The sequence below is a fragment of the Nerophis lumbriciformis genome, linkage group LG18, assembly GCF_033978685.3.
Source record: "Nerophis lumbriciformis linkage group LG18, RoL_Nlum_v2.1, whole genome shotgun sequence".
Classification (NCBI taxonomy): domain Eukaryota; kingdom Metazoa; phylum Chordata; class Actinopteri; order Syngnathiformes; family Syngnathidae; genus Nerophis; species Nerophis lumbriciformis.
Genome location: NC_084565.2, coordinates 3,710,927 through 3,733,611, shown reverse-complemented (window position 1 = coordinate 3,733,611; position 22,685 = coordinate 3,710,927). Strand labels below are relative to the sequence as shown.

At 36.9% G+C, this 22,685-nt stretch overlaps 1 protein-coding gene across 3 annotated transcripts in view; it reads left to right on the top strand.

Moving 5' to 3' along the window:
• The window catches only part of anapc4 (anaphase promoting complex subunit 4), an 82,584-nt gene that overhangs the window by 29,866 nt on the left and 30,033 nt on the right, over positions 1-22,685 (top strand). For all 3 annotated transcript variants that reach the window (XM_061977484.2, XM_072915058.1, XM_061977483.2), the window contains exons 13-17: positions 14,573-14,649; positions 16,119-16,219; positions 20,939-20,990; positions 21,191-21,246; positions 21,315-21,361. In XM_061977484.2, the coding sequence (XP_061833468.2) occupies positions 14,573-14,649; positions 16,119-16,219; positions 20,939-20,990; positions 21,191-21,246; positions 21,315-21,361 (333 nt within the window). The remainder of the gene's footprint in view (positions 1-14,572; positions 14,650-16,118; positions 16,220-20,938; positions 20,991-21,190; positions 21,247-21,314; positions 21,362-22,685) is intronic.

The window sequence follows — 22,685 nt, the reverse complement described above, 5'->3', positions numbered from 1 at the left end:
ATGTAGTGATGACATAGTGATGTAGTCCTACAACATACTGCAATATTACCTCATGATAGTATTCATAAAACAATGTAGTGATGACATAATGATGTAGTCCTACAAAATACTGCAATATTACCTTGTGATAGTATTCAAAAAACAATGTAGTGATGACATAATGATGTAGTCCTACAAAATACTGCAATATTACCTCGTGATAGTATTCATAAAACAATGTAGTGATGACATAATGATGTAGTCCTACAACATACTGCAATATTACCTCGTGATAGTATTCATAAAACAATGTAGTGATGACATAATGATGTAGTCCTACAAAATACTGCAATATTACCTCATGATAGTATTCATAAAACAATGTAGTGATGACATAGTGATGTAGTCCTACAAAATTCTGTAATATTACCTCATGATAGTATTCATAAAACAATGTAGTGATGACATAATGATGTAGTCCTACAACATACTGCAATATTACCTCATGATAGTATTCATCAAACAATGTACCGTATTTTCCGCACTATAAGGCGCACCTAAAAACCACAATTTTTCTCAAAAGCTGACAGTGCGCCTAATAACCCGGTGCGCTTTATTACGATTCATTTTCATAAAGTTTCGGTCTCGCAACTTCGGTAAACAGCCGCCATCTTTTTTCCCGGTAGAACAGGAAGCGCTTCTTCTTCTACGCAAGCAACCGCCAAGGAAAGCACCCGCCCCCATAGAACAGGAAGCGCTTCACCCGCCCCCATAGAACAGGAAGCGCTTCACCCGCCCCCGGAAGAAGAAGAAAAAACGCGCGGATATCACCGTACGTTTCATTTCCTGTTTACATCTGTAAAGACCACAAAATGGCTCCTACAAAGGACAAGGATCCGGTTCATAAAAAGACGCAATCTCTCCATCCGCACACGGATTACTACCGTATTTCACAGCAACTGATATTCCTGTGAACTGCACTGTGGAACGGGAGCACGTACGGTGAATATTCGCACCACAGAGAATGAGGAGTCATCCTTCACTGTGGTTCTAGCTTGCCATGCTAACTTCCACCCATCCAAAAGAGACCTTTCCAGCCGGCGTCATCATAAAAGCTAACTCGAAGGGATGGATGGATGAAGAAAAGATGAGCGAGTGGTTAAGGGAAGTTTACGCGAAGAGGCCGGGTGGCTTTTTTCACACAGCTCCGAAGGCGAACACACCTTCACTAAGACGGGCAGATAGCGCCGGTCGACATACGCCAACATCTGCCAGTGGATCGTAAATGCCTGGGCAGATAGTTTCGGTCACAACTGTGGTCCGAGCTTTCCGGAAGGCAGGATTCACAGAACTGCTGCACAACAACAGCGACACTGAATCCGATGACTTCTACGAGACGGAGCCGGCCATTTTTGGATCCCACACTTCCGCAACTTTTCAATTCGGACACCGAAGACGAAGAATTCGAAGGATTTACGAATGAAGAATAACTTCAGAAGGTGAGCGCTATGTTTATTTTGTGTGTTGTGACATTAACGTTCGAGCAACATTATGTTGCTATTGCTCTACACCATTTTGAATTTTACTATGTTTGTGATTGCACATTTGCGTACATTTTGGGACAGAGTTGTTAGAACGCTGGTTTTCAATATATTATTAAAGTTTGACTGAACTATCTGACTGTTTTTTTGACATTCACTTTAGCGCAGCGTTTTTTTGACATTCACTTTAGCGCAGCGTAGGCGCGGCTTTTAGTCCGGGGCGGCTTATTGGTGGACAAAATTATGAAATATGTAATTCATAGAAGGTGCGGCTAATAATCCGGTGCGCCTTATAGTGCGGAAAATACGGGTGATGACATAATGATGTGGTCCTACAAAATACTGCAATATTACCTCGTGATAGTATTCATAAAACAATGTAGTGATGACATAGTGATGTAGTCCTACAACATACTGCAATATTACCTCATGATAGTATTCATAAAACAATGTAGTGATGACATAATGATGTAGTCCTACAAAATACTGCAATATTACCTTGTGATAGTATTCAAAAAACAATGTAGTGATGACATAATGATGTAGTCCTACAAAATACTGCAATATTACCTCGTGATAGTATTCATACAACAATGTAGTGATGACATAATGATGTAGTCCTACAAAATACTGCAATATTACCTCGTGATAGTATTCAAAAAACAATGTAGTGATGACATAATGATGTAGTCCTACAACATACTGCAATATTACCTCGTGATAGTATTCATAAAACAATGTAGTGATGACATAATGATGTAGTCCTACAAAATACTGCAATATTACCTCATGATAGTATTCATAAAACAATGTAGTGATGACATAATGATGTAGTCCTACAAAATACTGCAATATTACCTTGTGATAGTATTCATAAAACAATGTATTCCTACAAAATACTGCAATATTACCTCATGATAGTATTCATAAAACAATGTAGTGATGACATAGTGATGTAGTCCTACAACATACTGCAATATTACCTCATGATAGTATTCATAAAACAATGTAGTGATGACATAATGATGTAGTCCTACAACATACTGCAATATTACCTTGTGATAGTATTCATAAAACAATGTAGTGATGACATAATGATGTAGTCCTACAAAATACTGCAATATTACCTCGTGATAGTATTCATAAATCAATGTAGTGATGACATAATGATGTAGTCCTACAAAATACTACAATATTACCTTGTGATAGTATTCATAAAACAATGTAGTGATGACATAATGATGTAGTCCTACAACATACTGCAATATTACCTCGTGATAGTATTCATAAAACAATGTAGCGATGACATAATGATGTAGTCCTACAAAATACTGCAATATTACCTCATGATAGTATTCATAAAACAATGTAGTGATGACATAATGATGTAGTCCTACAAAATACTGCAATATTACCTCGTGATAGTATTCATAAAACAATGTAGTGATGACATAATGATGTAGTCCTACAACATACTGCAGTATTACCTCGTGATAGTATTCATAAAACAATGTATTCCTACAAAATACTGCAATATTACCTTGTGATAGTATTCAAAAAACAATGTAGTGATGACATAATGATGTAGTCCTACAAAATACTGCAATATTACCTCGTGATAGTATTCATAAAACAATGTAGTGATGACATAGTGATGTAGTCCTACAAAATTCTGTAATATTACCTCATGATAGTATTCATAAAACAATGTAGTGATGACATAATGATGTAGTCCTACAACATACTGCAATATTACCTCATGATAGTATTCATCAAACAATGTAGTGATGACATAATGATGTGGTCCTACAAAATACTGCAATATTACCTCGTGATAGTATTCATAAAACAATGTAGTGATGACATAATGATGTAGTCCTACAAAATTCTGTAATATTACCTCATGATAGTATTCATCAAACAATGTAGTGATGACATAATGATGTGGTCCTACAAAATACTGCAATATTACCTCGTGATAGTATTCAAAAAACAATGTAGTGATGACATAATGATGTAGTCCTACAAAATACTGCAATATTACCTCGTGATAGTATTCATAAATCAATGTAGTGATGACATAATGATGTAGTCCTACAAAATACTACAATATTACCTCGTGATAGTATTCAAAAAACAATGTAGTGATGACATAATGATGTAGTCCTACAAAATACTGCAATATTACCTGGTGATAGTATTCATAAAACAATGTAGTGATGACATAATGATGTAGTCCTACAAAATACTGCAATATTACCTCGTGATAGTATTCAAAAAACAATGTAGTGATGACATAATGATGTAGTCCTACAAAATACTGCAATATTACCTTGGGATAGTATTTATAAAACAATCTAGTGATGACATAATGATGTAGTCCTACAAAATACTGCAATATTACCTTGTGATAGTATTCATAAAACAATGCAGTGATGACATAATGATGTAGACCTACAAAATACTGCAATATTACCTGGTGATAGTATTCATCAAACAATGTAGAGATGACATAATGATGTAGTCCTACAAAATACTGCAATATTACCTGGTGATAGTATTCATCAAACAATGTAGTGATGACATAATGATGTAGTCCTACAAAATACTACAATATTACCTCGTGATAGTATTCAAAAAACAATGTAGTGATGACATAATGATGTAGTCCTACAAAATACTGCAATATTACCTCGTGATAGTATTCATAAATCAATGTAGTGATGACATAATGATGTAGTCCTACAAAATACTACAATATTACCTTGTGATAGTATTCATAAAACAATGTAGTGATGACATAATGATGTAGTCCTACAAAATACTGCAATATTACCTCATGATAGTATTCATAAAACAATGTAGTGATGACATAATGATGTAGTCCTACAAAATACTGCAATATTACCTCGTGATAGTATTCATAAAACAATGTAGTGATGACATAATGATGTAGTCCTACAACATACTGCAGTATTACCTCGTGATGGTATTCATAAAACAATGTATTCCTACAAAATACTGCAATATTACCTTGTGATAGTATTCAAAAAACAATGTAGTGATGACATAATGATGTAGTCCTACAAAATACTGCAATATTACCTCGTGATAGTATTCATAAAACAATGTAGTGATGACATAGTGATGTAGTCCTACAAAATTCTGTAATATTACCTCATGATAGTATTCATAAAACAATGTAGTGATGACATAATGATGTAGTCCTACAACATACTGCAATATTACCTCATGATAGTATTCATCAAACAATGTAGTGATGACATAATGATGTAGTCCTACAAAATACTGCAATATTACCTTGTGATAGTATTCAAAAAACAATGTAGTGATGACATAATGATGTAGTCCTACAAAATACTGCAATATTACCTCGTGATAGTATTCATCAAACAATGTAGTGATGACATAATGATGTAGTCCTACAAAATACTGCAATATTACCTCATGATAGTATTCATAAAACAATGTAGTGATGACATAATGATGTAGTCCTACAACATACTGCAATATTACCTCGTGATAGTATTCATAAAACAATGTAGTGATGATATAATGATGTAGTCCTACAAAATGCTACAATATTACCTTGTGATAGTATTCATAAAACAATGTATTCCTACAAAATACTGCAATATTACCTCATGATAGTATTCAGAAAACAATTTAGTGATGACATAATGATGTAGTCCTACAACATACTGCAATATTACCTCATGATAGTATTCATAAAACAATGTAGTGATGACATAATGATGTAGTCCTACAAAATACTGCAATATTACCTTGTGATAGTATTCATAAAACAATGTATTCCTACAAAATACTGCAATATTACCTCATGATAGTATTCATAAAACAATGCAGTGATGACATAATGATGTAGTCCTACAAAATACTGCAATATTACCTCGTGATAGTATTCATAAAACAATGTAGTGATGACATAATGATGTAGTCCTACAAAATACTGCAATATTACCTTGTGATAGTATTCATAAAATAATGTAGTGATGACATAATGATGTAGTCCCACCAAATACTGCAATATTACCTCGTGATAGTATTCATAAAACAATGTATTCCTACAAAATACTGCAATATTACCTTGTGATAGTATTCATAAAACAATGTAGTGATGACATAATGAGGTAGTCCTACAAAATACTGCAATATTACCTTGGGATAGTATTCATAACACAATGTAGTGATGACATAATGATGTAGTCCTACAACATACTGCAGTATTACCTCGTGATAGTATTCATACAACAATGTATTCCTACAAAATACTGCAATATTACCTCGTGATAGTATTCATAAAACAATGCAGTGATGACATAATGATGTAGTCCTACAAAATACTGCAATATTACCTCGTGATAGTATTCATAAAACAATGTAGTGATGACATAATGAGGTAGTCCTACAAAATACTGCAATATTACCTTGGGATAGTATTCATAACACAATGTAGTGATGACATAATGATGTAGTCCTACAACATACTGCAGTATTACCTCGTGATAGTATTCATACAACAATGTATTCCTACAAAATACTGCAATATTACCTCGTGATAGTATTCAAAAAACAATGTAGTGATGACATAATGATGTAGTCCTACAAAATACTGCAATATTACCTGGTGATAGTATTCATAAAACAATGTAGTGATGACATAATGATGTAGTCCTACAAAATACTGCAATACTAACTCATGATAGTATTCATAAAACAATGTAGTGATGACATAATGATGTAGTCCCACCAAATACTGCAATATTACCTCGCGATAGTATTCATAAAACAATGTAGTGATGACATAATGATGTAGTCCTACAAAATACTGCAATATTACCTCGTGATAGTATTCAAAAAACAATGTAGTGATGACATAATGATGTAGTCCTACAAAATACTGCAATATTACCTCGTGATAGTATTCAAAAAACAATGTAGTGATGACATAATGATGTAGTCCTACAAAATACTGTAATATTACCTTGGGATAGTATTCATAAAACAATCTAGTGATGACATAATGATGTAGTCCTACAAAATACTGCAATATTACCTCGTGATAGTATTCATAAAACAATGTAGTGATGACATAATGATGTAGTCCTACAAAATACTGTAATATTACCTTGGGATAGTATTCATAAAACAATCTAGTGATGACATAATGATGTAGTCCTACAAAATACTGCAATATTACCTCGTGATAGTATTCATAAAACAATGTAGTGATGACATAATGATGTAGTCCTACAAAATACTGCAATATTACCTCGTGATAGTATTCAAAAAACAATGTAGTGATGACATAATGATGTAGTCCTACAAAATACTGTAATATTACCTTGGGATAGTATTCATAAAACAATCTAGTGATGACATAATGATGTAGTCCTACAAAATACTGCAATATTACCTTGTGATAGTATTCATAAAACAATGCAGTGATGACATAATGATGTAGACCTACAAAATACTGCAATATTACCTGGTGATAGTATTCATCAAACAATGTAGAGATGACATAATGATGTAGTCCTACAAAATACTGCAATATTACCTGGTGATAGTATTCATCAAACAATGTAGTGATGACATAATGATGTAGACCTACAAAATACTGCAATATTACCTGGTGATAGTATTCATAAAACAATGTAGTGATGACATAATGATGTAGTCCCACAAAATACTGCAATATTACCTCGTGATAGTATTCATAAAACAATGTAGTGATGACATAATGATGTAGTCCTACAAAATACTGCAATATTACCTCGTGATAGTATTCAAAAAACAATGTAGTGATGACATAATGATGTAGTCCTACAAAATACTGCAATATTACCTGGTGATAGTATTCATAAAACAATGTAGTGATGACATAATGATGTAGTCCTACAAAATACTGCAATACTACCTCATGATAGTATTCATAAAACAATGTAGTGATGACATAATGATGTAGTCCCACCAAATACTGCAATATTACCTCGCGATAGTATTCATAAAACAATGTAGTGATGACATAATGATGTAGTCCTACAAAATACTGCAATATTACCTCGTGATAGTATTCATAAAACAATGTAGTGATGACATAATGATGTAGTCCTACAAAATACTGCAATATTACCTCGTGATAGTATTCATAAAACAATGTATTCCTACAAAATACTACAATGTTACCTTGTGATAGTATTCATAAAACAATGTAGTGATGACATAATGATGTAGTCCTACTAAATACTGCAATATTACCTCGTGATAGTATTCATAAAACAATGTAGTGATGACATAATGATGTAGTCCTACAAAATACTGCAATATTACCTCGTGATAGTATTCACAAAACAATGTAGTGATGACATAATGATGTAGTCCTACAAAATACTGCAATATTACCTCGTGATAGTATTCATAAAACAATGTATTCCTACAAAATACTACAATGTTACATTGTGATAGTATTCATAAAACAATGTAGTGATGACATAATGATGTAGTCCTACAAAATACTGCAATATTACCTCGTGATAGTATTCATAAAACAATGTATTCCTACAAAATACTACAATGTTACATTGTGATAGTATTCATAAAACAATGTAGTGATGACATAATGATGTAGTCCTACTAAATACTGCAATATTACCTCGTGATAGTATTCATAAAACAATGTAGTGATGACATAATGATGTAGTCCTACTAAATACTGCAATATTACCTCGTGATAGTATTCATAAAACAATGTAGTGATGACATAATGATGTAGTCCTACAAAATACTGCAATATTACCTCGTGATAGTATTCATAAAACAATGTATTCCTACAAAATACTACAATGTTACCTTGTGATAGTATTCATAAAACAATGTAGTGATGACATAATGATGTAGTCCTACTAAATACTGCAACATTACCTGGTGATAGTATTCATAAAACAATCTCGTGATGACGTAATGATGTACGGCGTGGCTCGGTTGGCAAAGCGGCCGTGCCAGCAACCTGAGAGTTCCTGGTTCAATCCCTGGCTTCTCCCACCCTAGTCACGTCCGTTGTGTCTTTGAGCAAGACACTTCAGCCTTGCTCCTGATGGGTCGTGGTTAGCACCTTGCATGGCAGCTCCCGCCATCAGTGTGTGAATGTGTGTGTGAATGTGGAAATAGTGTCAAAGCGCTTTGAGTGCCTTGAAGGTAGAAAAGCGCTATACAAGTATAACCCATTCATAAACAAGTTGTGACAACGTTCTTGACACATCGCCTGCTGCATGCTTCCTCACCTCCTTAACTCTGTCACATGGACGCTGGTATTGAGAAAATAAAAGCAACATTAAATAGTTTTCTCCTTCGCTGTATACTTTTAGTGTGGAGATAAGTGTCTCCAATATTGTCCACATTGGTCTCCATCTAAACACAGCAGTGCGCTCTTAAACGTACGCCGGAAAGCGAGGGGAAATGACGTTAAAGGGGAACATTATAACAATTTCAGAATAGTTAAAACCATTAAAAATCAGTTCCCAGTGGCTTATTATATTTTTCGAAGTTTTTTTCAAAATTTTACCCATCACGCAATATCCCTAAAAAAAGCTTCAAAGTGCCTGATTTTAACCATCGTTATAAACACCCGTCCATTTTCCTGTGACGTCACATAGTGAAGCCAACACAAACAAACATGGCGGAAAGAACAGCAAGCTATAGCGACATTAGCTGGGATTCAAACTCGGATTTCAGCGGCTTAAGCGATTCAACAGATTACGCATGTATTGAAACGGATGGTTGTAGTGTGGAGGCAGGTAGCGAAAACGAATTTGAAGAAGAAACTGAAGCTATTGTGGTCCTGATGGCTTCATCTGGCCAGGATCTTCAGCTCTCACTGGATCGGTTCGCAGCCGAGTGTGAAGCGACTGGGATGACAATCAGCACCTCCTAGTCCAGGGGTCGGCAACCCGCTGCTCTTTGATCACTCTGATGCGGCTCAGCAGCATACTTGCCGACCTCCCCCGATTTACCCTGTAGACTTCCGGATTTCAGTGCCTCTCGCAGAAAACTACCAGGATTAACATTCTCCGATTGTCACCCTTACAACAATAATAAGGGCGTGCCATGATGGTACAGATTTTGGCGCCCTCCACAACCTGTATGAACAGTGTGCGTGCCCAGCCTCTTATTGTAAGCATTTTCTGCTTGCACACGTAAGTGACAGCAAGGCATACTTGGTCAAAAGCCACACAGGTTACACTGACAGTGGCCATATAAAACAACTTTAACACTCTTACTAATAATGCGCCACACTTTGAACCAAAACCAAACAAGAATGACAAACACATTTCGGGAGAACATCTGCACCTTAACACAACATAAACACAACAGAACAAATACCCAGAATCCCATGCAGCCCAGACTCTTCCGGGCTACATTATACACCCCTGCTACCACCAAACACCCCCCCCCGCCCCCACGTGCGTCGGTTGAGGTGGGCGGGGTTTGGTAGCGGGGGTGTATAATGTAGCCCGGAAGAGTTAGGGCTGCATGGGATTCTGGGTATTTGTTCTGTTGTGTTTATGTTGTGTTACGGTGCAGATGTTCTCCCGAAATGTGTTTGTCATTCTTGTTTGGTGTGGGTTCACAGTGTGGCGCATTATTAGTAAGAGTGTTAAAGTTGTTTATACCGCCACCGTCAGTGTAACCTGTGTGGTTGTTGACCAAGTACTGTATGCCTTGCTGTCACTTACGTGAGCAAGCAGAAGCCTCATACAACGTGTGGCCGGGCCGGCATGCTGGTTGTAGTGGGCGCCTAAATGCTGTACCATAACGGCACGTTCGAGAGAATATTTGCCCTGAAATTCGTAGTCTGCCGGAAAAATCGGGAGGGTTGACAAGTATAACGCTGTCAAGTGCCATTCATATAAAACTCGCGGGCCGCACTAACATTCAATTTTCATATTAAGGTGCGGGCCACGTGTCTGAGACCCTTGTTTATACATAGCTTAAAGCAAAAAAAACTTTGTATGCAGTGTTTCATTTTAAATTCCAAAAGATTTTAGTGGCTCCCATTGTTTTCTTTAATATGTGAAACTGGTCAAAATGGCTCTTAGAGTGGTAAAGGTTGCCGACAACTGTTCTAGTCCGAGTCCATGGTTCTCGCCCGCAAAAGGGTGGAGTGCCATCTCCGGGTTGGGGAGGAGATCTTGCCCCAAATGGAGGAGTTCAAGTACCTTGGAGTCTTACTCACGAGTGAGGGAAGAGTGGATGGTGAGATCGACAGGCGGATCGATGCGGCGTCTTCAGTAATGCGGACGCTGTATCGATCCGTTGTGGTGAAGAAGGAGCTGAGCCGGAAGGCAAAGCTCTCAGTTTACCGGTCGATCTACGTTCCCATCCTCACCTATGGTCATGAGCTTTGGGTTATGACCGAAAGGACAAGATCACCGGTACAAGCGGCCGAAATGAGTTTCCTCCGCCGGGTGGCGGGTCTCTCCCTTAGAGATAGGGTGCGAAGCTCTGTCATCCGGGGGGAGCTCAAAGTAAAGCCGCTGCTCCTCCACATGGAGAGGAGCCAGATGATGTGGTTCGGGCATCTGGTCAGGATGCCACCCGAACGCCTCCCTAGGGAGGTGTTTGGGGCACGTCCGACCGGCAGAACACATTGGGAAGACTATGTCTCCCAGCTGGCCTGGGAATAGGGATGTCCCGATCTGATATTTGGATCGGATCGGCCGCCGATATTTGCCAAAAAATGCGTATCGGCAAGACATTGGAAAATGCCGATCCAGATCCAGTTTTTAAAAATATAAATAATACATTCCACTTTTTTGCTGCTCCCTAATTTCCGTTCCGCATTTTCCAGCACACATTCAACACATCCACAGGTCTGTGGATTCTCACGCAGTTGCTTTTAGCGGCTGGCATTACACGACAGGCTCTTCTCACTCTTTTCTGTGTCTCCTTCTCACAGACAGCAAGCGCACCTTCTTACACACGTCACATACTGTCACGTCACACGTCACATACTGTCACGACATACGTCACATACTGTCACGTCATACGTCACATACTGTCACGTCATACGTCACATACTGTCACGTCATACGTCACATACTGTCACCTCATACGTCACATACTGTCACGTCATACGTCACATACTGTCACGTCATACGTCACATACTGTCACGCCATACGTCACATACTGTCACGTCATACGTCACATACTGTCACGTCATACGTCACATACTGTCACGACACACGTCACATACTGTCACGTCATACGTCACATACTGTCACGTCATACGTCACATACTGTCACGTCATACGTCACATACTGTCACGTCATACGTCACATACTGTCACGACATACGTCACATACTGTCACATCATACGTCACATACTGTCACCTCATACGTCACATACTGTCACGTCATACGTCACATACTGTCACGTCATACGTCACATACTGTCACGTCATACGTCACATACTGTCACGACATACGTCACATACTGTCACGACATACGTCACATACTGTCACGTCATACGTCACATACTGTCACGACATACGTCACATACTGTCACGACATACGTCACATACTGTCACGTCATACGTCACATACTGTCACGACATACGTCACATACTGTCACGTCATACGTCACATACTGTCACGACACACGTCACATACTGTCACGTCATACGTCACATACTGTCACGTCATACGTCACATACTGTCACGTCATACGTCACATACTGTCACGTCATACGTCACATACTGTCACGTCATACGTCACATACTGTCACGTCATACGTCACATACTGTCACGTCATACGTCACATACTGTCACCTCATACGTCACATACTGTCACGTCATACGTCACATACTGTCACCTCATACGTCACATACTGTCACGTCATACGTCACATACTGTCACCTCATACGTCACATACTGTCACGTCATACGTCACATACTGTCACCTCATACGTCACATACTGTCACGTCATACGTCACATACTGTCACGTCATACGTCACATACTGTCACGTCATACGTCACATACTGTCACGTCATACGTCACATACTGTCACGTCATACGTCACATACTGTCACGACACACGTCACATACTGTCACGTCATACGTCACATACTGTCACGTCATACGTCACATACTGTCACGTCATACGTCACATACTGTCACGTCATACGTCACATACTGTCACGTCATACGTCACATACTGTCACGTCATACGTCACATACTGTCACGACATACGTCACATACTGTCACGTCATACATCACATACGTATACGTCCTCTCCCAGCAGAGAGGTAGCAGCATGGCTAACGTTAGCTGTGATGCTAGCGCAGCCGTGTGACCAACGTTCCCTCTAAGCTGCGTCTGTGCAATTGTGCACTGCTCAAGCGTCCTCTGCGCATAGCAATTATATGCCACGCACAAAATCAAATAAAAAAATAAGCGCATAACAATTTTCGACACACGGACACGACAGAGAAAACAGTTTTCGTCATCATTGTTCAAATATTGTGACGTCTGTCGAGACGCTTATCTCCATTCGGTGCCACACGTCCACACCATCAAAATGCCGAGGCAAGAATTTCCACATCAACATCGTATGAAAAAATTAGTGATTTTTTTAGTTGTGATTTCCTTCTCTGCATGAAAGTTTAAAAGTAGCATATATTAATGCAATATGACGAAGAATGTTTTAATGTAGACATGCAAGCCTTGAAAGAACATTTTGAAAATCAAGACTACATTTCCTGCAAATGGGTGCATTTCTACCCTATATTTTAACTTTAGATTTATTCTCATATCAAACTCTTTTGGCTGTCTTTTTGACACTTACATCCGGCGCCCCCCTCCACACCCTGGATTATAAATAATGTAAATAATTCAATGTGATTATCTTGTGTGATGACTGTATTATGATGATAGTATATATCTGTATCATGAATCAATTTAAGTGGACCCCGACTTAAACAAGTGTGAAAAACTTATTGGGGTGTTACCATTTAGTGGTCAATTGTACGGAATATGTACTTCACTGTGCAACCTACTAATAAAAGTCTCAATCAATCAATCAAAACACATAGAATCATCATACTGCTGTGATTATATGCATCAAGTGTTCATTCAAGGCTAAGGCAAAATATCCAGATATATATCGTGTATCGCAATATGGCCTTAAAATATCGCAATATTAAAAAAAGGCCATATCGCCCAGCCCTAGTTCAATGATGCCATTTCTGTTTGTCATGTATCATTTTGTCTATTTTGTGTTTATCCTTGAATAAACAGGTCAGTTTCTTGTTACCAACCATTGTGTATTATTCAAACTCCCCTAATTCAGCTGGCTAGTTGTTATCAAGAGTACTAAAACCCTTTTCAACATGATTCTGACAATTAAGTAGGCTAAATAACTTTAAACTTTAATACATGCTCGGATAGGCCAGTATCGGTCAGTATCGGTATCGGTCAGTATCGGTATCGGATCGGAAGTGCAAAAACAATATCGGTATCGGATCGGAAGTGCAAAAACCTGGATCGGGACATCCCTACCTGGGAACGCCTCGGGATCCCCCGGGAGGAGCTGGACGAAATGGCTAGGGAGAGGGAGTCTGGGCTTCTCTGCTTAGGCTGCTGCCCCCACGACCCGACCTCTTATAAGCGGGAGAAAATGGATGGATAGATGGATGGATGGATGGATGGATAGCGTTAGCAGCACGATACAGGCGAGTCATTTCCTCACCATAGAACAAAAGTTCCAGAGCAGCCGCTATCTCTCTTCTCATCATGCCCGAGACCACAGACTCAAGTCTGGCAAAGATGTCAGCGTGCTAAAACTGTTAAAAAGTGCCATTAAAATATATGCAGTAGATTATGTCACATTTTAGTGCAAAACATCTCCTACATAGTCATTGATCTTTTAATACATATTTTATTGCTCCTATTGTACTGAGCAGCCTGAGCATTTCTATTTGTTTCTCTGCTCTTCATCCAAGGGCCTGAAGAAGCTGGGCCAGACCATTGAATCATCTTACTCCAGCATCCAGAAGCTGGTTATCAGCCATCTGCAGAGGTTTGTATTGTCTTCTTAGGGCATCACATCCTGTTATGTGTCTTCTTAGGACATCACATCCTGTTATGTGTCTTCTTAGGACATCACATCCTGTTATGTGTCTTCTTAGGACGTCACATCCTGTTATGTGTCTTCTTAGGACGTCACATCCTGTTATGTGTCTTCTTAGGACATCACATCCTGTTATGTGTCTTCTTAGGACGTCACATCCTGTTATGTGTCTTCTTAGGACGTCACATCCTGTTATGTGTCTTCTTAGGACATCACATCCTGTTATGTGTCTTCTTAGGACGTCACATCATGTTATGTGTCTTCTTAGGACGTCACATCCTGTTATGTGTCTTCTTAGGACATCACATCCTGTTATGTGTCTTCTTAGGACGTCACATCCTGTTATGTGTCTTCTTAGGACGTCACATCCTGTTATGTGTCTTCTTAGGACGTCACATCCTGTTATGTGTCTTCTTAGGACGTCACATCCTGTTATGTGTCTTCTTAGAACGTCACATCCTGTGATGTGTCTTCTTAGGGCGTCACATCCTGTTATGTGTCTTCTTAGGACGTCACATCCTGTTATGTGTCTTCTTAGGACGTCACATCCTGTTATGTGTCTTCTTAGGACATCACATCCTGTTATGTGTCTTCTTAGGACGTCACATCCTGTTATGTGTCTTCTTAGGACGTCACATCCTGTTATGTGTCTTCTTAGGACATCACATCCTGTTATGTGTCTTCTTAGGACGTCACATCCTGTCATGTGTCTTCTTAGGACGTCACATCCTGTCATGTGTCTTCTTAGGACGTCACATCCTGTTATGTGTCTTCTTAGGACGTCACATCCTGTTATGTGTCTTCTTAGGACGTCACATCCTGTTATGTGTCTTCTTAGGACGTCACATCCTGTTATGTGTCTTCTTAGGACGTCACATCCTGTTATGTGTCTTCTTAGGACGTCACATCCTGTTATGTGTCTTCTTAGGACGTCACATCCTGTTATGTGTCTTCTTAGGACGTCACATCCTGTTATGTGTCTTCTTAGGACGTCACATCCTGTTATGTGTCTTCTTAGGACGTCACATCCTGTTATGTGTCTTCTTAGGACATCACATCCTGTTATGTGTCTTCTTAGGACGTCACATCCTGTTATGTGTCTTGTTAGGACGTCACATCCTGTTATGTGTCTTCTTAGGACGTCACATCCTGTTATGTGTCTTGTTAGGACGTCACATCCTGTTATGTGTCTTCTTAGGATGTCACATCCTGTTATGTGTCTTGTTAGGATGTCACATCCTGTTATGTGTCTTCTTAGGACGTCACATCCTGTCATGTGTCTTCTTAGGACATCACATCCTGTTATGTGTCTTCTTAGGACATCACATCCTGTTATATGTCTTTTATTCCTCTTTGCTTGCACTACTGTCTTTTTTCTCATCAAAGTCCTCCAACACCACCTGCTGGTTATTTTGCAGCGGCTCAGAAGCACTTCTCTATCACCTGAGTGAAGTCAAGGGAATGTCCCTTTGGAAGAAGAAATTCCAACCTCTCGGTCTTCATTCAGCTGCAATAGAAGGTACAACACATTTCAGCCGTAGAAGTAAAGACTAATTCATGTCCACCATCACAAATACTAATGTCCATTATCACAAAAGTAAAGACTAATGTCCATTATCACAACAGTAAAGACTAATGTCCATCATGACAAAAGTAAAGACTAATGTCCATTATCACAAAAGTAAAGACTAATGTCCATTATCACAAAAGTAAAGACTAATGTAATTTTCACAAAAGTAAAGACTAATGTCCATTATCACAAAAGTAAAGACTAATGTCATTTTCACAAAAGTAAAGACTAATGTCCATTATGACAAAAGTAAAGACTAATGTCATTTTCACAAAAGTAAAGACTAATGTCCATTATGACAAAAGTAAAGACTAATGTCCATTATCACAAGAGTAAAGACTGATGTCCATTATGACAAAAGTAAAGACTAATGTCATTTTCACAAAAGTAAAGACTAATGTCTATTATGACAAAGGTAAAGACTAATGTCCATTATCACAAAAGTAAAAAGTAAAGACTAATGTCCATTATCACAAAAGTAAAGACCAAAGTCCATTATCACAAAAGTAAAGACTAATGTCCATTATCACAAAAGTAAAGACTAATGTCCATTATCACAAAAGTAAAGACCAAAGTCCATTATCACAAAAGTAAAGACTAATGTCCATTATCACAAAAGTAAAGACTAATGTCATTTTCACAAAAGTAAAGACTAATGTCCATTATGACAAAAGTAAAGACTAATGTCATTTTCACAAAAGTAAAGACTAATGTCCATTATGACAAAAGTAAAGACTAATGTCCATTATCACAAGAGTAAATACTAATGTCCATTATGACAAAAGTAAAGACTAATGTCCATTATCACAAAAGTAAAGACTGATGTCCATTATGACAAAAGTAAAGACTAATGTCCATTATCACAAAAGTAAAGACTAATGTCCATTATGACAAAAGTAAAGACTAATGTCCATTATCACAAGAGTAAAGACTAATGTCCATTATCACAAAAGTAAAGACTAATGTCGATTATGACAAAAGTAAAGACCAATGTCCACCATCACAAAGGTAAAGACCAAAGTTTATTATCACAAAAGTAAAGACTAATGTCCATTATCACAAAAGTAAAGACCAAAGTCCATTATCACAAAAGTAAAGACTAATGTCCACCATCACAAAGGTAAAGACCAAAGTTTATTATCACAAAAGTAAAGACTAATATCCACCATCACAAAAGTAAAGACTAATGTCCATTATCACAAAAGTAAAGACTAATGTCCATTGTCACAAAAGTAAAGACCAAAGTCCATTATCACAAAAGTAAAGATTAATGTCATTTTCACAAAAGTAAAGACTAATGTCCATTATGACAAAAGTAAAGACTAATGTCCATTATCACAAAAGTAAAGACTAATGTCATTTTCACAAAAGTAAAGACTAATGTCCATTATGACAAAAGTAAAGATTAATGTCGTTTTCACAAAAGTAAAGACTAATGTCCATTATCACAAAAGTAAAGACTAATGTCATTTTCACAAAAGTAAAGACTAATGTCCATTATGACAAAAGTAAAGACTAATGTCATTTTCACAAAAGTAAAGACTAATGTCCATTATTACAAAAGTAAAGACTAATGTCCATTATCACAAGAGTAAAGACTAATGTCCATTATCACAAAAGTAAAGACTATTGTCTATTATGACAAAAGTAAAGACTAATGTCCATTATCACAAGAGTAAAGACTAATGTCCATTATCACAAAAGTAAAGACTAATGTCTATTATGACAAAAGTAAAGACTAATGTCCATTATCACAAGAGTAAAGACTAATGTCCATTATCACAAAAGTAAAGACTAATGTCCATTATCACAAAAGTAAAGACTATTGTCTATTATGACAAAAGTAAAGACTAATGTCCATTATCACAAAAGTAAAGACTGATGTCCATTATCACAAAAGTAAAGACTAATGTCCATTATGACAAAAGTAAAGACTGATGTCCATTATCACAAAAGTAAAGACCAAAGTCCATTATCACAAAAGTAAAGACTAATGTCTATTATCACAAAAGTAAAGACCAAAGTCCATTATCACAAAAGTAAAGACTAATGTCCACCATCACAAAGGTAAAGACCAAAGTTTATTATCACAAAAGTAAAGACTGATGTCCATTATCACAAAAGTAAAGACTAATGTCCATTATGACAAAAGTAAAGACTGATGTCCATTATCACAAAAGTAAAGACCAAAGTCCATTATCACAAAAGTAAAGACCAAAGTCCATTATCACAAAAGTAAAGACTAATGTCCACCATCACAAAGGTAAAGACCAAAGTTTATTATCACAAAAGTAAAGACCGATGTCCATTATCACAAAAATAAAGACTAATGTCCATTGTCACAAAAGTAAAGACCAAAGTCCATTATCACAAAAGTAAAGATTAATGTCATTTTCACAAAAGTAAAGACTAATGTCCATTATGACAAAAGTAAAGACTAATGTCCATTATGACAAAAGTAAAGACTAATGTCCATTATCACAAAAGTAAAGACTAATGTCATTTTCACAAAAGTAAAGACTAATGTCCATTATGACAAAAGTAAAGATTAATGTCGTTTTCACAAAAGTAAAGACTAATGTCCATTAACACAAAAGTAAAGACTAATGTCATTTTCACAAAAGTAAAGACTAATGTCCATTATGACAAAAGTAAAGACTAATGTCATTTTCACAAAAGTAAAGACTAATGTCCATTATTACAAAAGTAAAGACTAATGTCCATTATGACAAAAGTAAAGACTAATGTCCATTATCACAAGAGTAAAGACTAATGTCCATTATCACAAAAGTAAAGACTAATGTCCATTATCACAAAAGTAAAGACTATTGTCTATTATGACAAAAGTAAAGACTAATGTCGATTATCACAAAAGTAAAGACTGATGTCCATTATCACAAAAGTAAAGACTAATGTCCATTATGACAAAAGTAAAGACTGATGTCCATTATATTAAAAGTAAAGACCAAAGTCCATTATCACAAAAGTAAAGACTAATGTCTATTATCACAAAAGTAAAGACCAAAGTCCATTATCACAAAAGTAAAGACTAATGTCCACCATCACAAAGGTAAAGACCAAAGTTTATTATCACAACAGTATAGACTGATGTCCATTATCACAAAAGTAAAGACTAATGTCCATTATGACAAAAGTAAAGACTGATGTCCGTTATCACAAAAGTAAAGACCAAAGTCCATTATCACAAAAGTAAAGACTAATGTCCATTATCACAAAAGTAAAGACCAAAGTCCATTATCACAAAAGTAAAGACTAATGTCCACCATCACAAAGGTAAAGACCAAAGTTTATTATCACAAAAGTAAAGACCAAAGTCCATTATCACAAAAGTAAAGACCAAAGTCCATTATCACAAAAGTAAAGACTAATGTCCACCATCACAAAGGTGAAGACCAAAGTTTATTATCACAAAAGTAAAGACCGATGTCCATTATCACAAAAGTAAAGACTAATGTCCATTGTCACAAAAGTAAATACCAAAGTCCATTAACACAAAAGTAAAGATTAATGTCATTTTCACAAAAGTAAAGACTAATGTCCATTATGACAAAAGTAAAGACTAATGTCCATTATCACAAAAGTAAAGACTAATGTCATTTTCACAAAAGTAAAGACTAATGTCCATTATGACAAAAGTAAAGATTAATGTCGTTTTCACAAAAGTAAAGACTAATGTCCATTATCACAAAAGTAAAGACTAATGTCCATTATGACAAAAGTAAAGATTAATGTCGTTTTCACAAAAGTAAAGACTAATGTCCATTATCACAAAAGTAAAGACTAATGTCATTTTCACAAAAGTAAAGACTAATGTCCATTATGACAAAAGTAAAAACTAATGTCATTTTCACAAAAGTAAAGACTAATGTCCATTATGACAAAAGTAAAGACTAATGTCCATTATGACAAAAGTAAAGACTGATGTCCATTATCACAAGAGTAAAGACTAATGTCCATTATCACAAAAGTAAAGACTAATGTCCATTATGACAAAAGTAAAGACAAATGTCGATTATCACAAAAGTAAAGACTGATGTCCATTATCACAAAAGTAAAGACTAATGTCCATTATCACAAAAGTAAAGACTCATGTCCATTATGACAAAAGTAAAGACTAATGTCCACCATCACAATGGTAATGACCAAAGTTTATTATCACAAAAGTAAAGACTAATGTCCACCATCACAAAAGTAAAGACTAATGTCCATTATGACAAAAGTAAAGACTAATGTCCATTATGACAAAAGTAAAGACTGATGTCCATTATCACAAGAGTAAAGACTAATGTCCATTATCACAAAAGTAAAGACTAATGTCCATTATGACAAAAGTAAAGACAAATGTCGATTATCACAAAAGTAAAGACTGATGTCCATTATCACAAAAGTAAAGACTAATGTCCATTATCACAAAAGTAAAGACTAATGTCCATTATCACAAAAGTAAAGACTCATGTCCATTATGACAAAAGTAAAGACTAATGTCCACCATCACAATGGTAAAGACCAAAGTTTATTATCACAAAAGTAAAGACTAATGTCCACCATCACAAAAGTAAAGACTAATGTCCATTATCACAAAAGTAGAGACCAAAGTCCATTATCACAAAAGTAAAGAGTACCGTAATAAGACATTTGTGTTTACAGATGCTATTACGGCTGTGGGCTCTTTTTCCTTAAAGACAAGTGAACTTCTGCAGTAAGTTTGATAATACTACTACTACTACTACCACTAATACTACTACTACTACTACTACCACTAATACTACTACTACTACTACTACTACTACTACTACTACTACTACTACTACTACAACTAGTACTACTACTAAAATAATAATAGTGAAGTCCACTTGTGTTTTCCCGATTGTCTGCATTGTATAATTTTTTCACACGCAGGGTGATCGACAAAAGCATGAAAAATTTTAAAGCCTTTTTTCGCTGGTTGTACGTTGGTAAGTGTCTTTTTTTCAGCACATTTGTGGACGTGTGAAGTGTTGACTTTTGTATTTTGTTCTGGCAGCCATGCTGAGAATGTGTGATGAGCACGTGCCTCCAGAGCTCAACAAGGTGTGTTGTGCTCACCATGTGTCTAAACCTGGGTTGTGCTCACCTTTACCTGCTTTTAAACGTGTCTAAACCTGTGTTGTGCTCACCTTTACCTGCTTTTAAACATGTCTAAACCTGTGTTGTGCTCACCTTTACCTGCTTTTAAACATGTCTAAACCTGGGTTGTGCTCACCTTTACCTGCTTTTAAACATGTCTAAACCTGTGTTGTGCTCACCTTTACCTGCTTTTAAACATGTCTAAACCTGTGTTGTGCTCACCTTTACCTGCTTTTCAACATGTCTAAACCTGTGTTGTGCTCACCTTTACCTGCTTTTCAACATGTCTAAACCTGTGTTGTGCTCACCTTTACCTGCTTTTCAACTTGTCTAAACCTGTGTTGTGCTCACCTTTCCCTGCTTTTAAACATGTCTAAACCTGTGTTGTGCTCACCTTTACCTGCTTTTCAACATGTCTAAACCTGTGTTGTGCTCTCCTTTACCTGCTTTTAAACATGTCTAAACCTGTGTTGTGCTCTCCTTTACCTGCTTTTAAACATGTCTAAACCTGTGTTGTGCTCACCTTTACCTGCTTTTCAACTTGTCTAACCTGTGTTGTGCTCACCTTTGCCTGCTTTTAAACATGTCTAAACCTGTGTTGTGCTCACCTTTACCTGCTTTTAAACATGTCTAAACCTGTGTTGTGCTCACCTTTACCTGCTTTTAAACATGTCTAAACCTGTGTTGTGCTCACCTTTACCTGCTTTTAAACATGTCTAAACCTGTGTTGGGCTCACCTTTACCTGCTTTTAAACATGTCTAAACCTGTGTTGGGCTCACCTTTACCTGCTTTTAAACATGTCTAAACCTGTGTTGTGCTCACCTTTACCTGCTTTTAAACATGTCTAAACCTGTGTTGGGCTCACCTTTACCTGCTTTTAAACATGTCTAAACCTGTGTTGTGCTCACCTTTACCTGCTTTTAAACATGTCTAAACCTGTGTTGTGCGCACCTTTGCCTGCTTTTAAACATGTCTAAACCTGTGTTGTGCTCACCTTTACCTGCTTTTCAACTTGTCTAAACCTGTGTTGTGCTCACCTTTACCTGCTTTTAAACATGTCTAAACCTGGGTTGTGCTCACCTTTACCTGCTTTTAAACATGTCTAAACCTGTGTTGTGCTCACCTTTACCTGCTTTTCAACTTGTCTAAACCTGTGTTGTGCTCACCTTTACCTGCTTTTCAACTTGTCTAAACCTGGGTTGTGCTCACCTTTACCTGCTTTTAAACATGTCTAAACCTGTGTTGTGCTCACCTTTACCTGCTTTTCAACATGTCTAAACCTGTGTT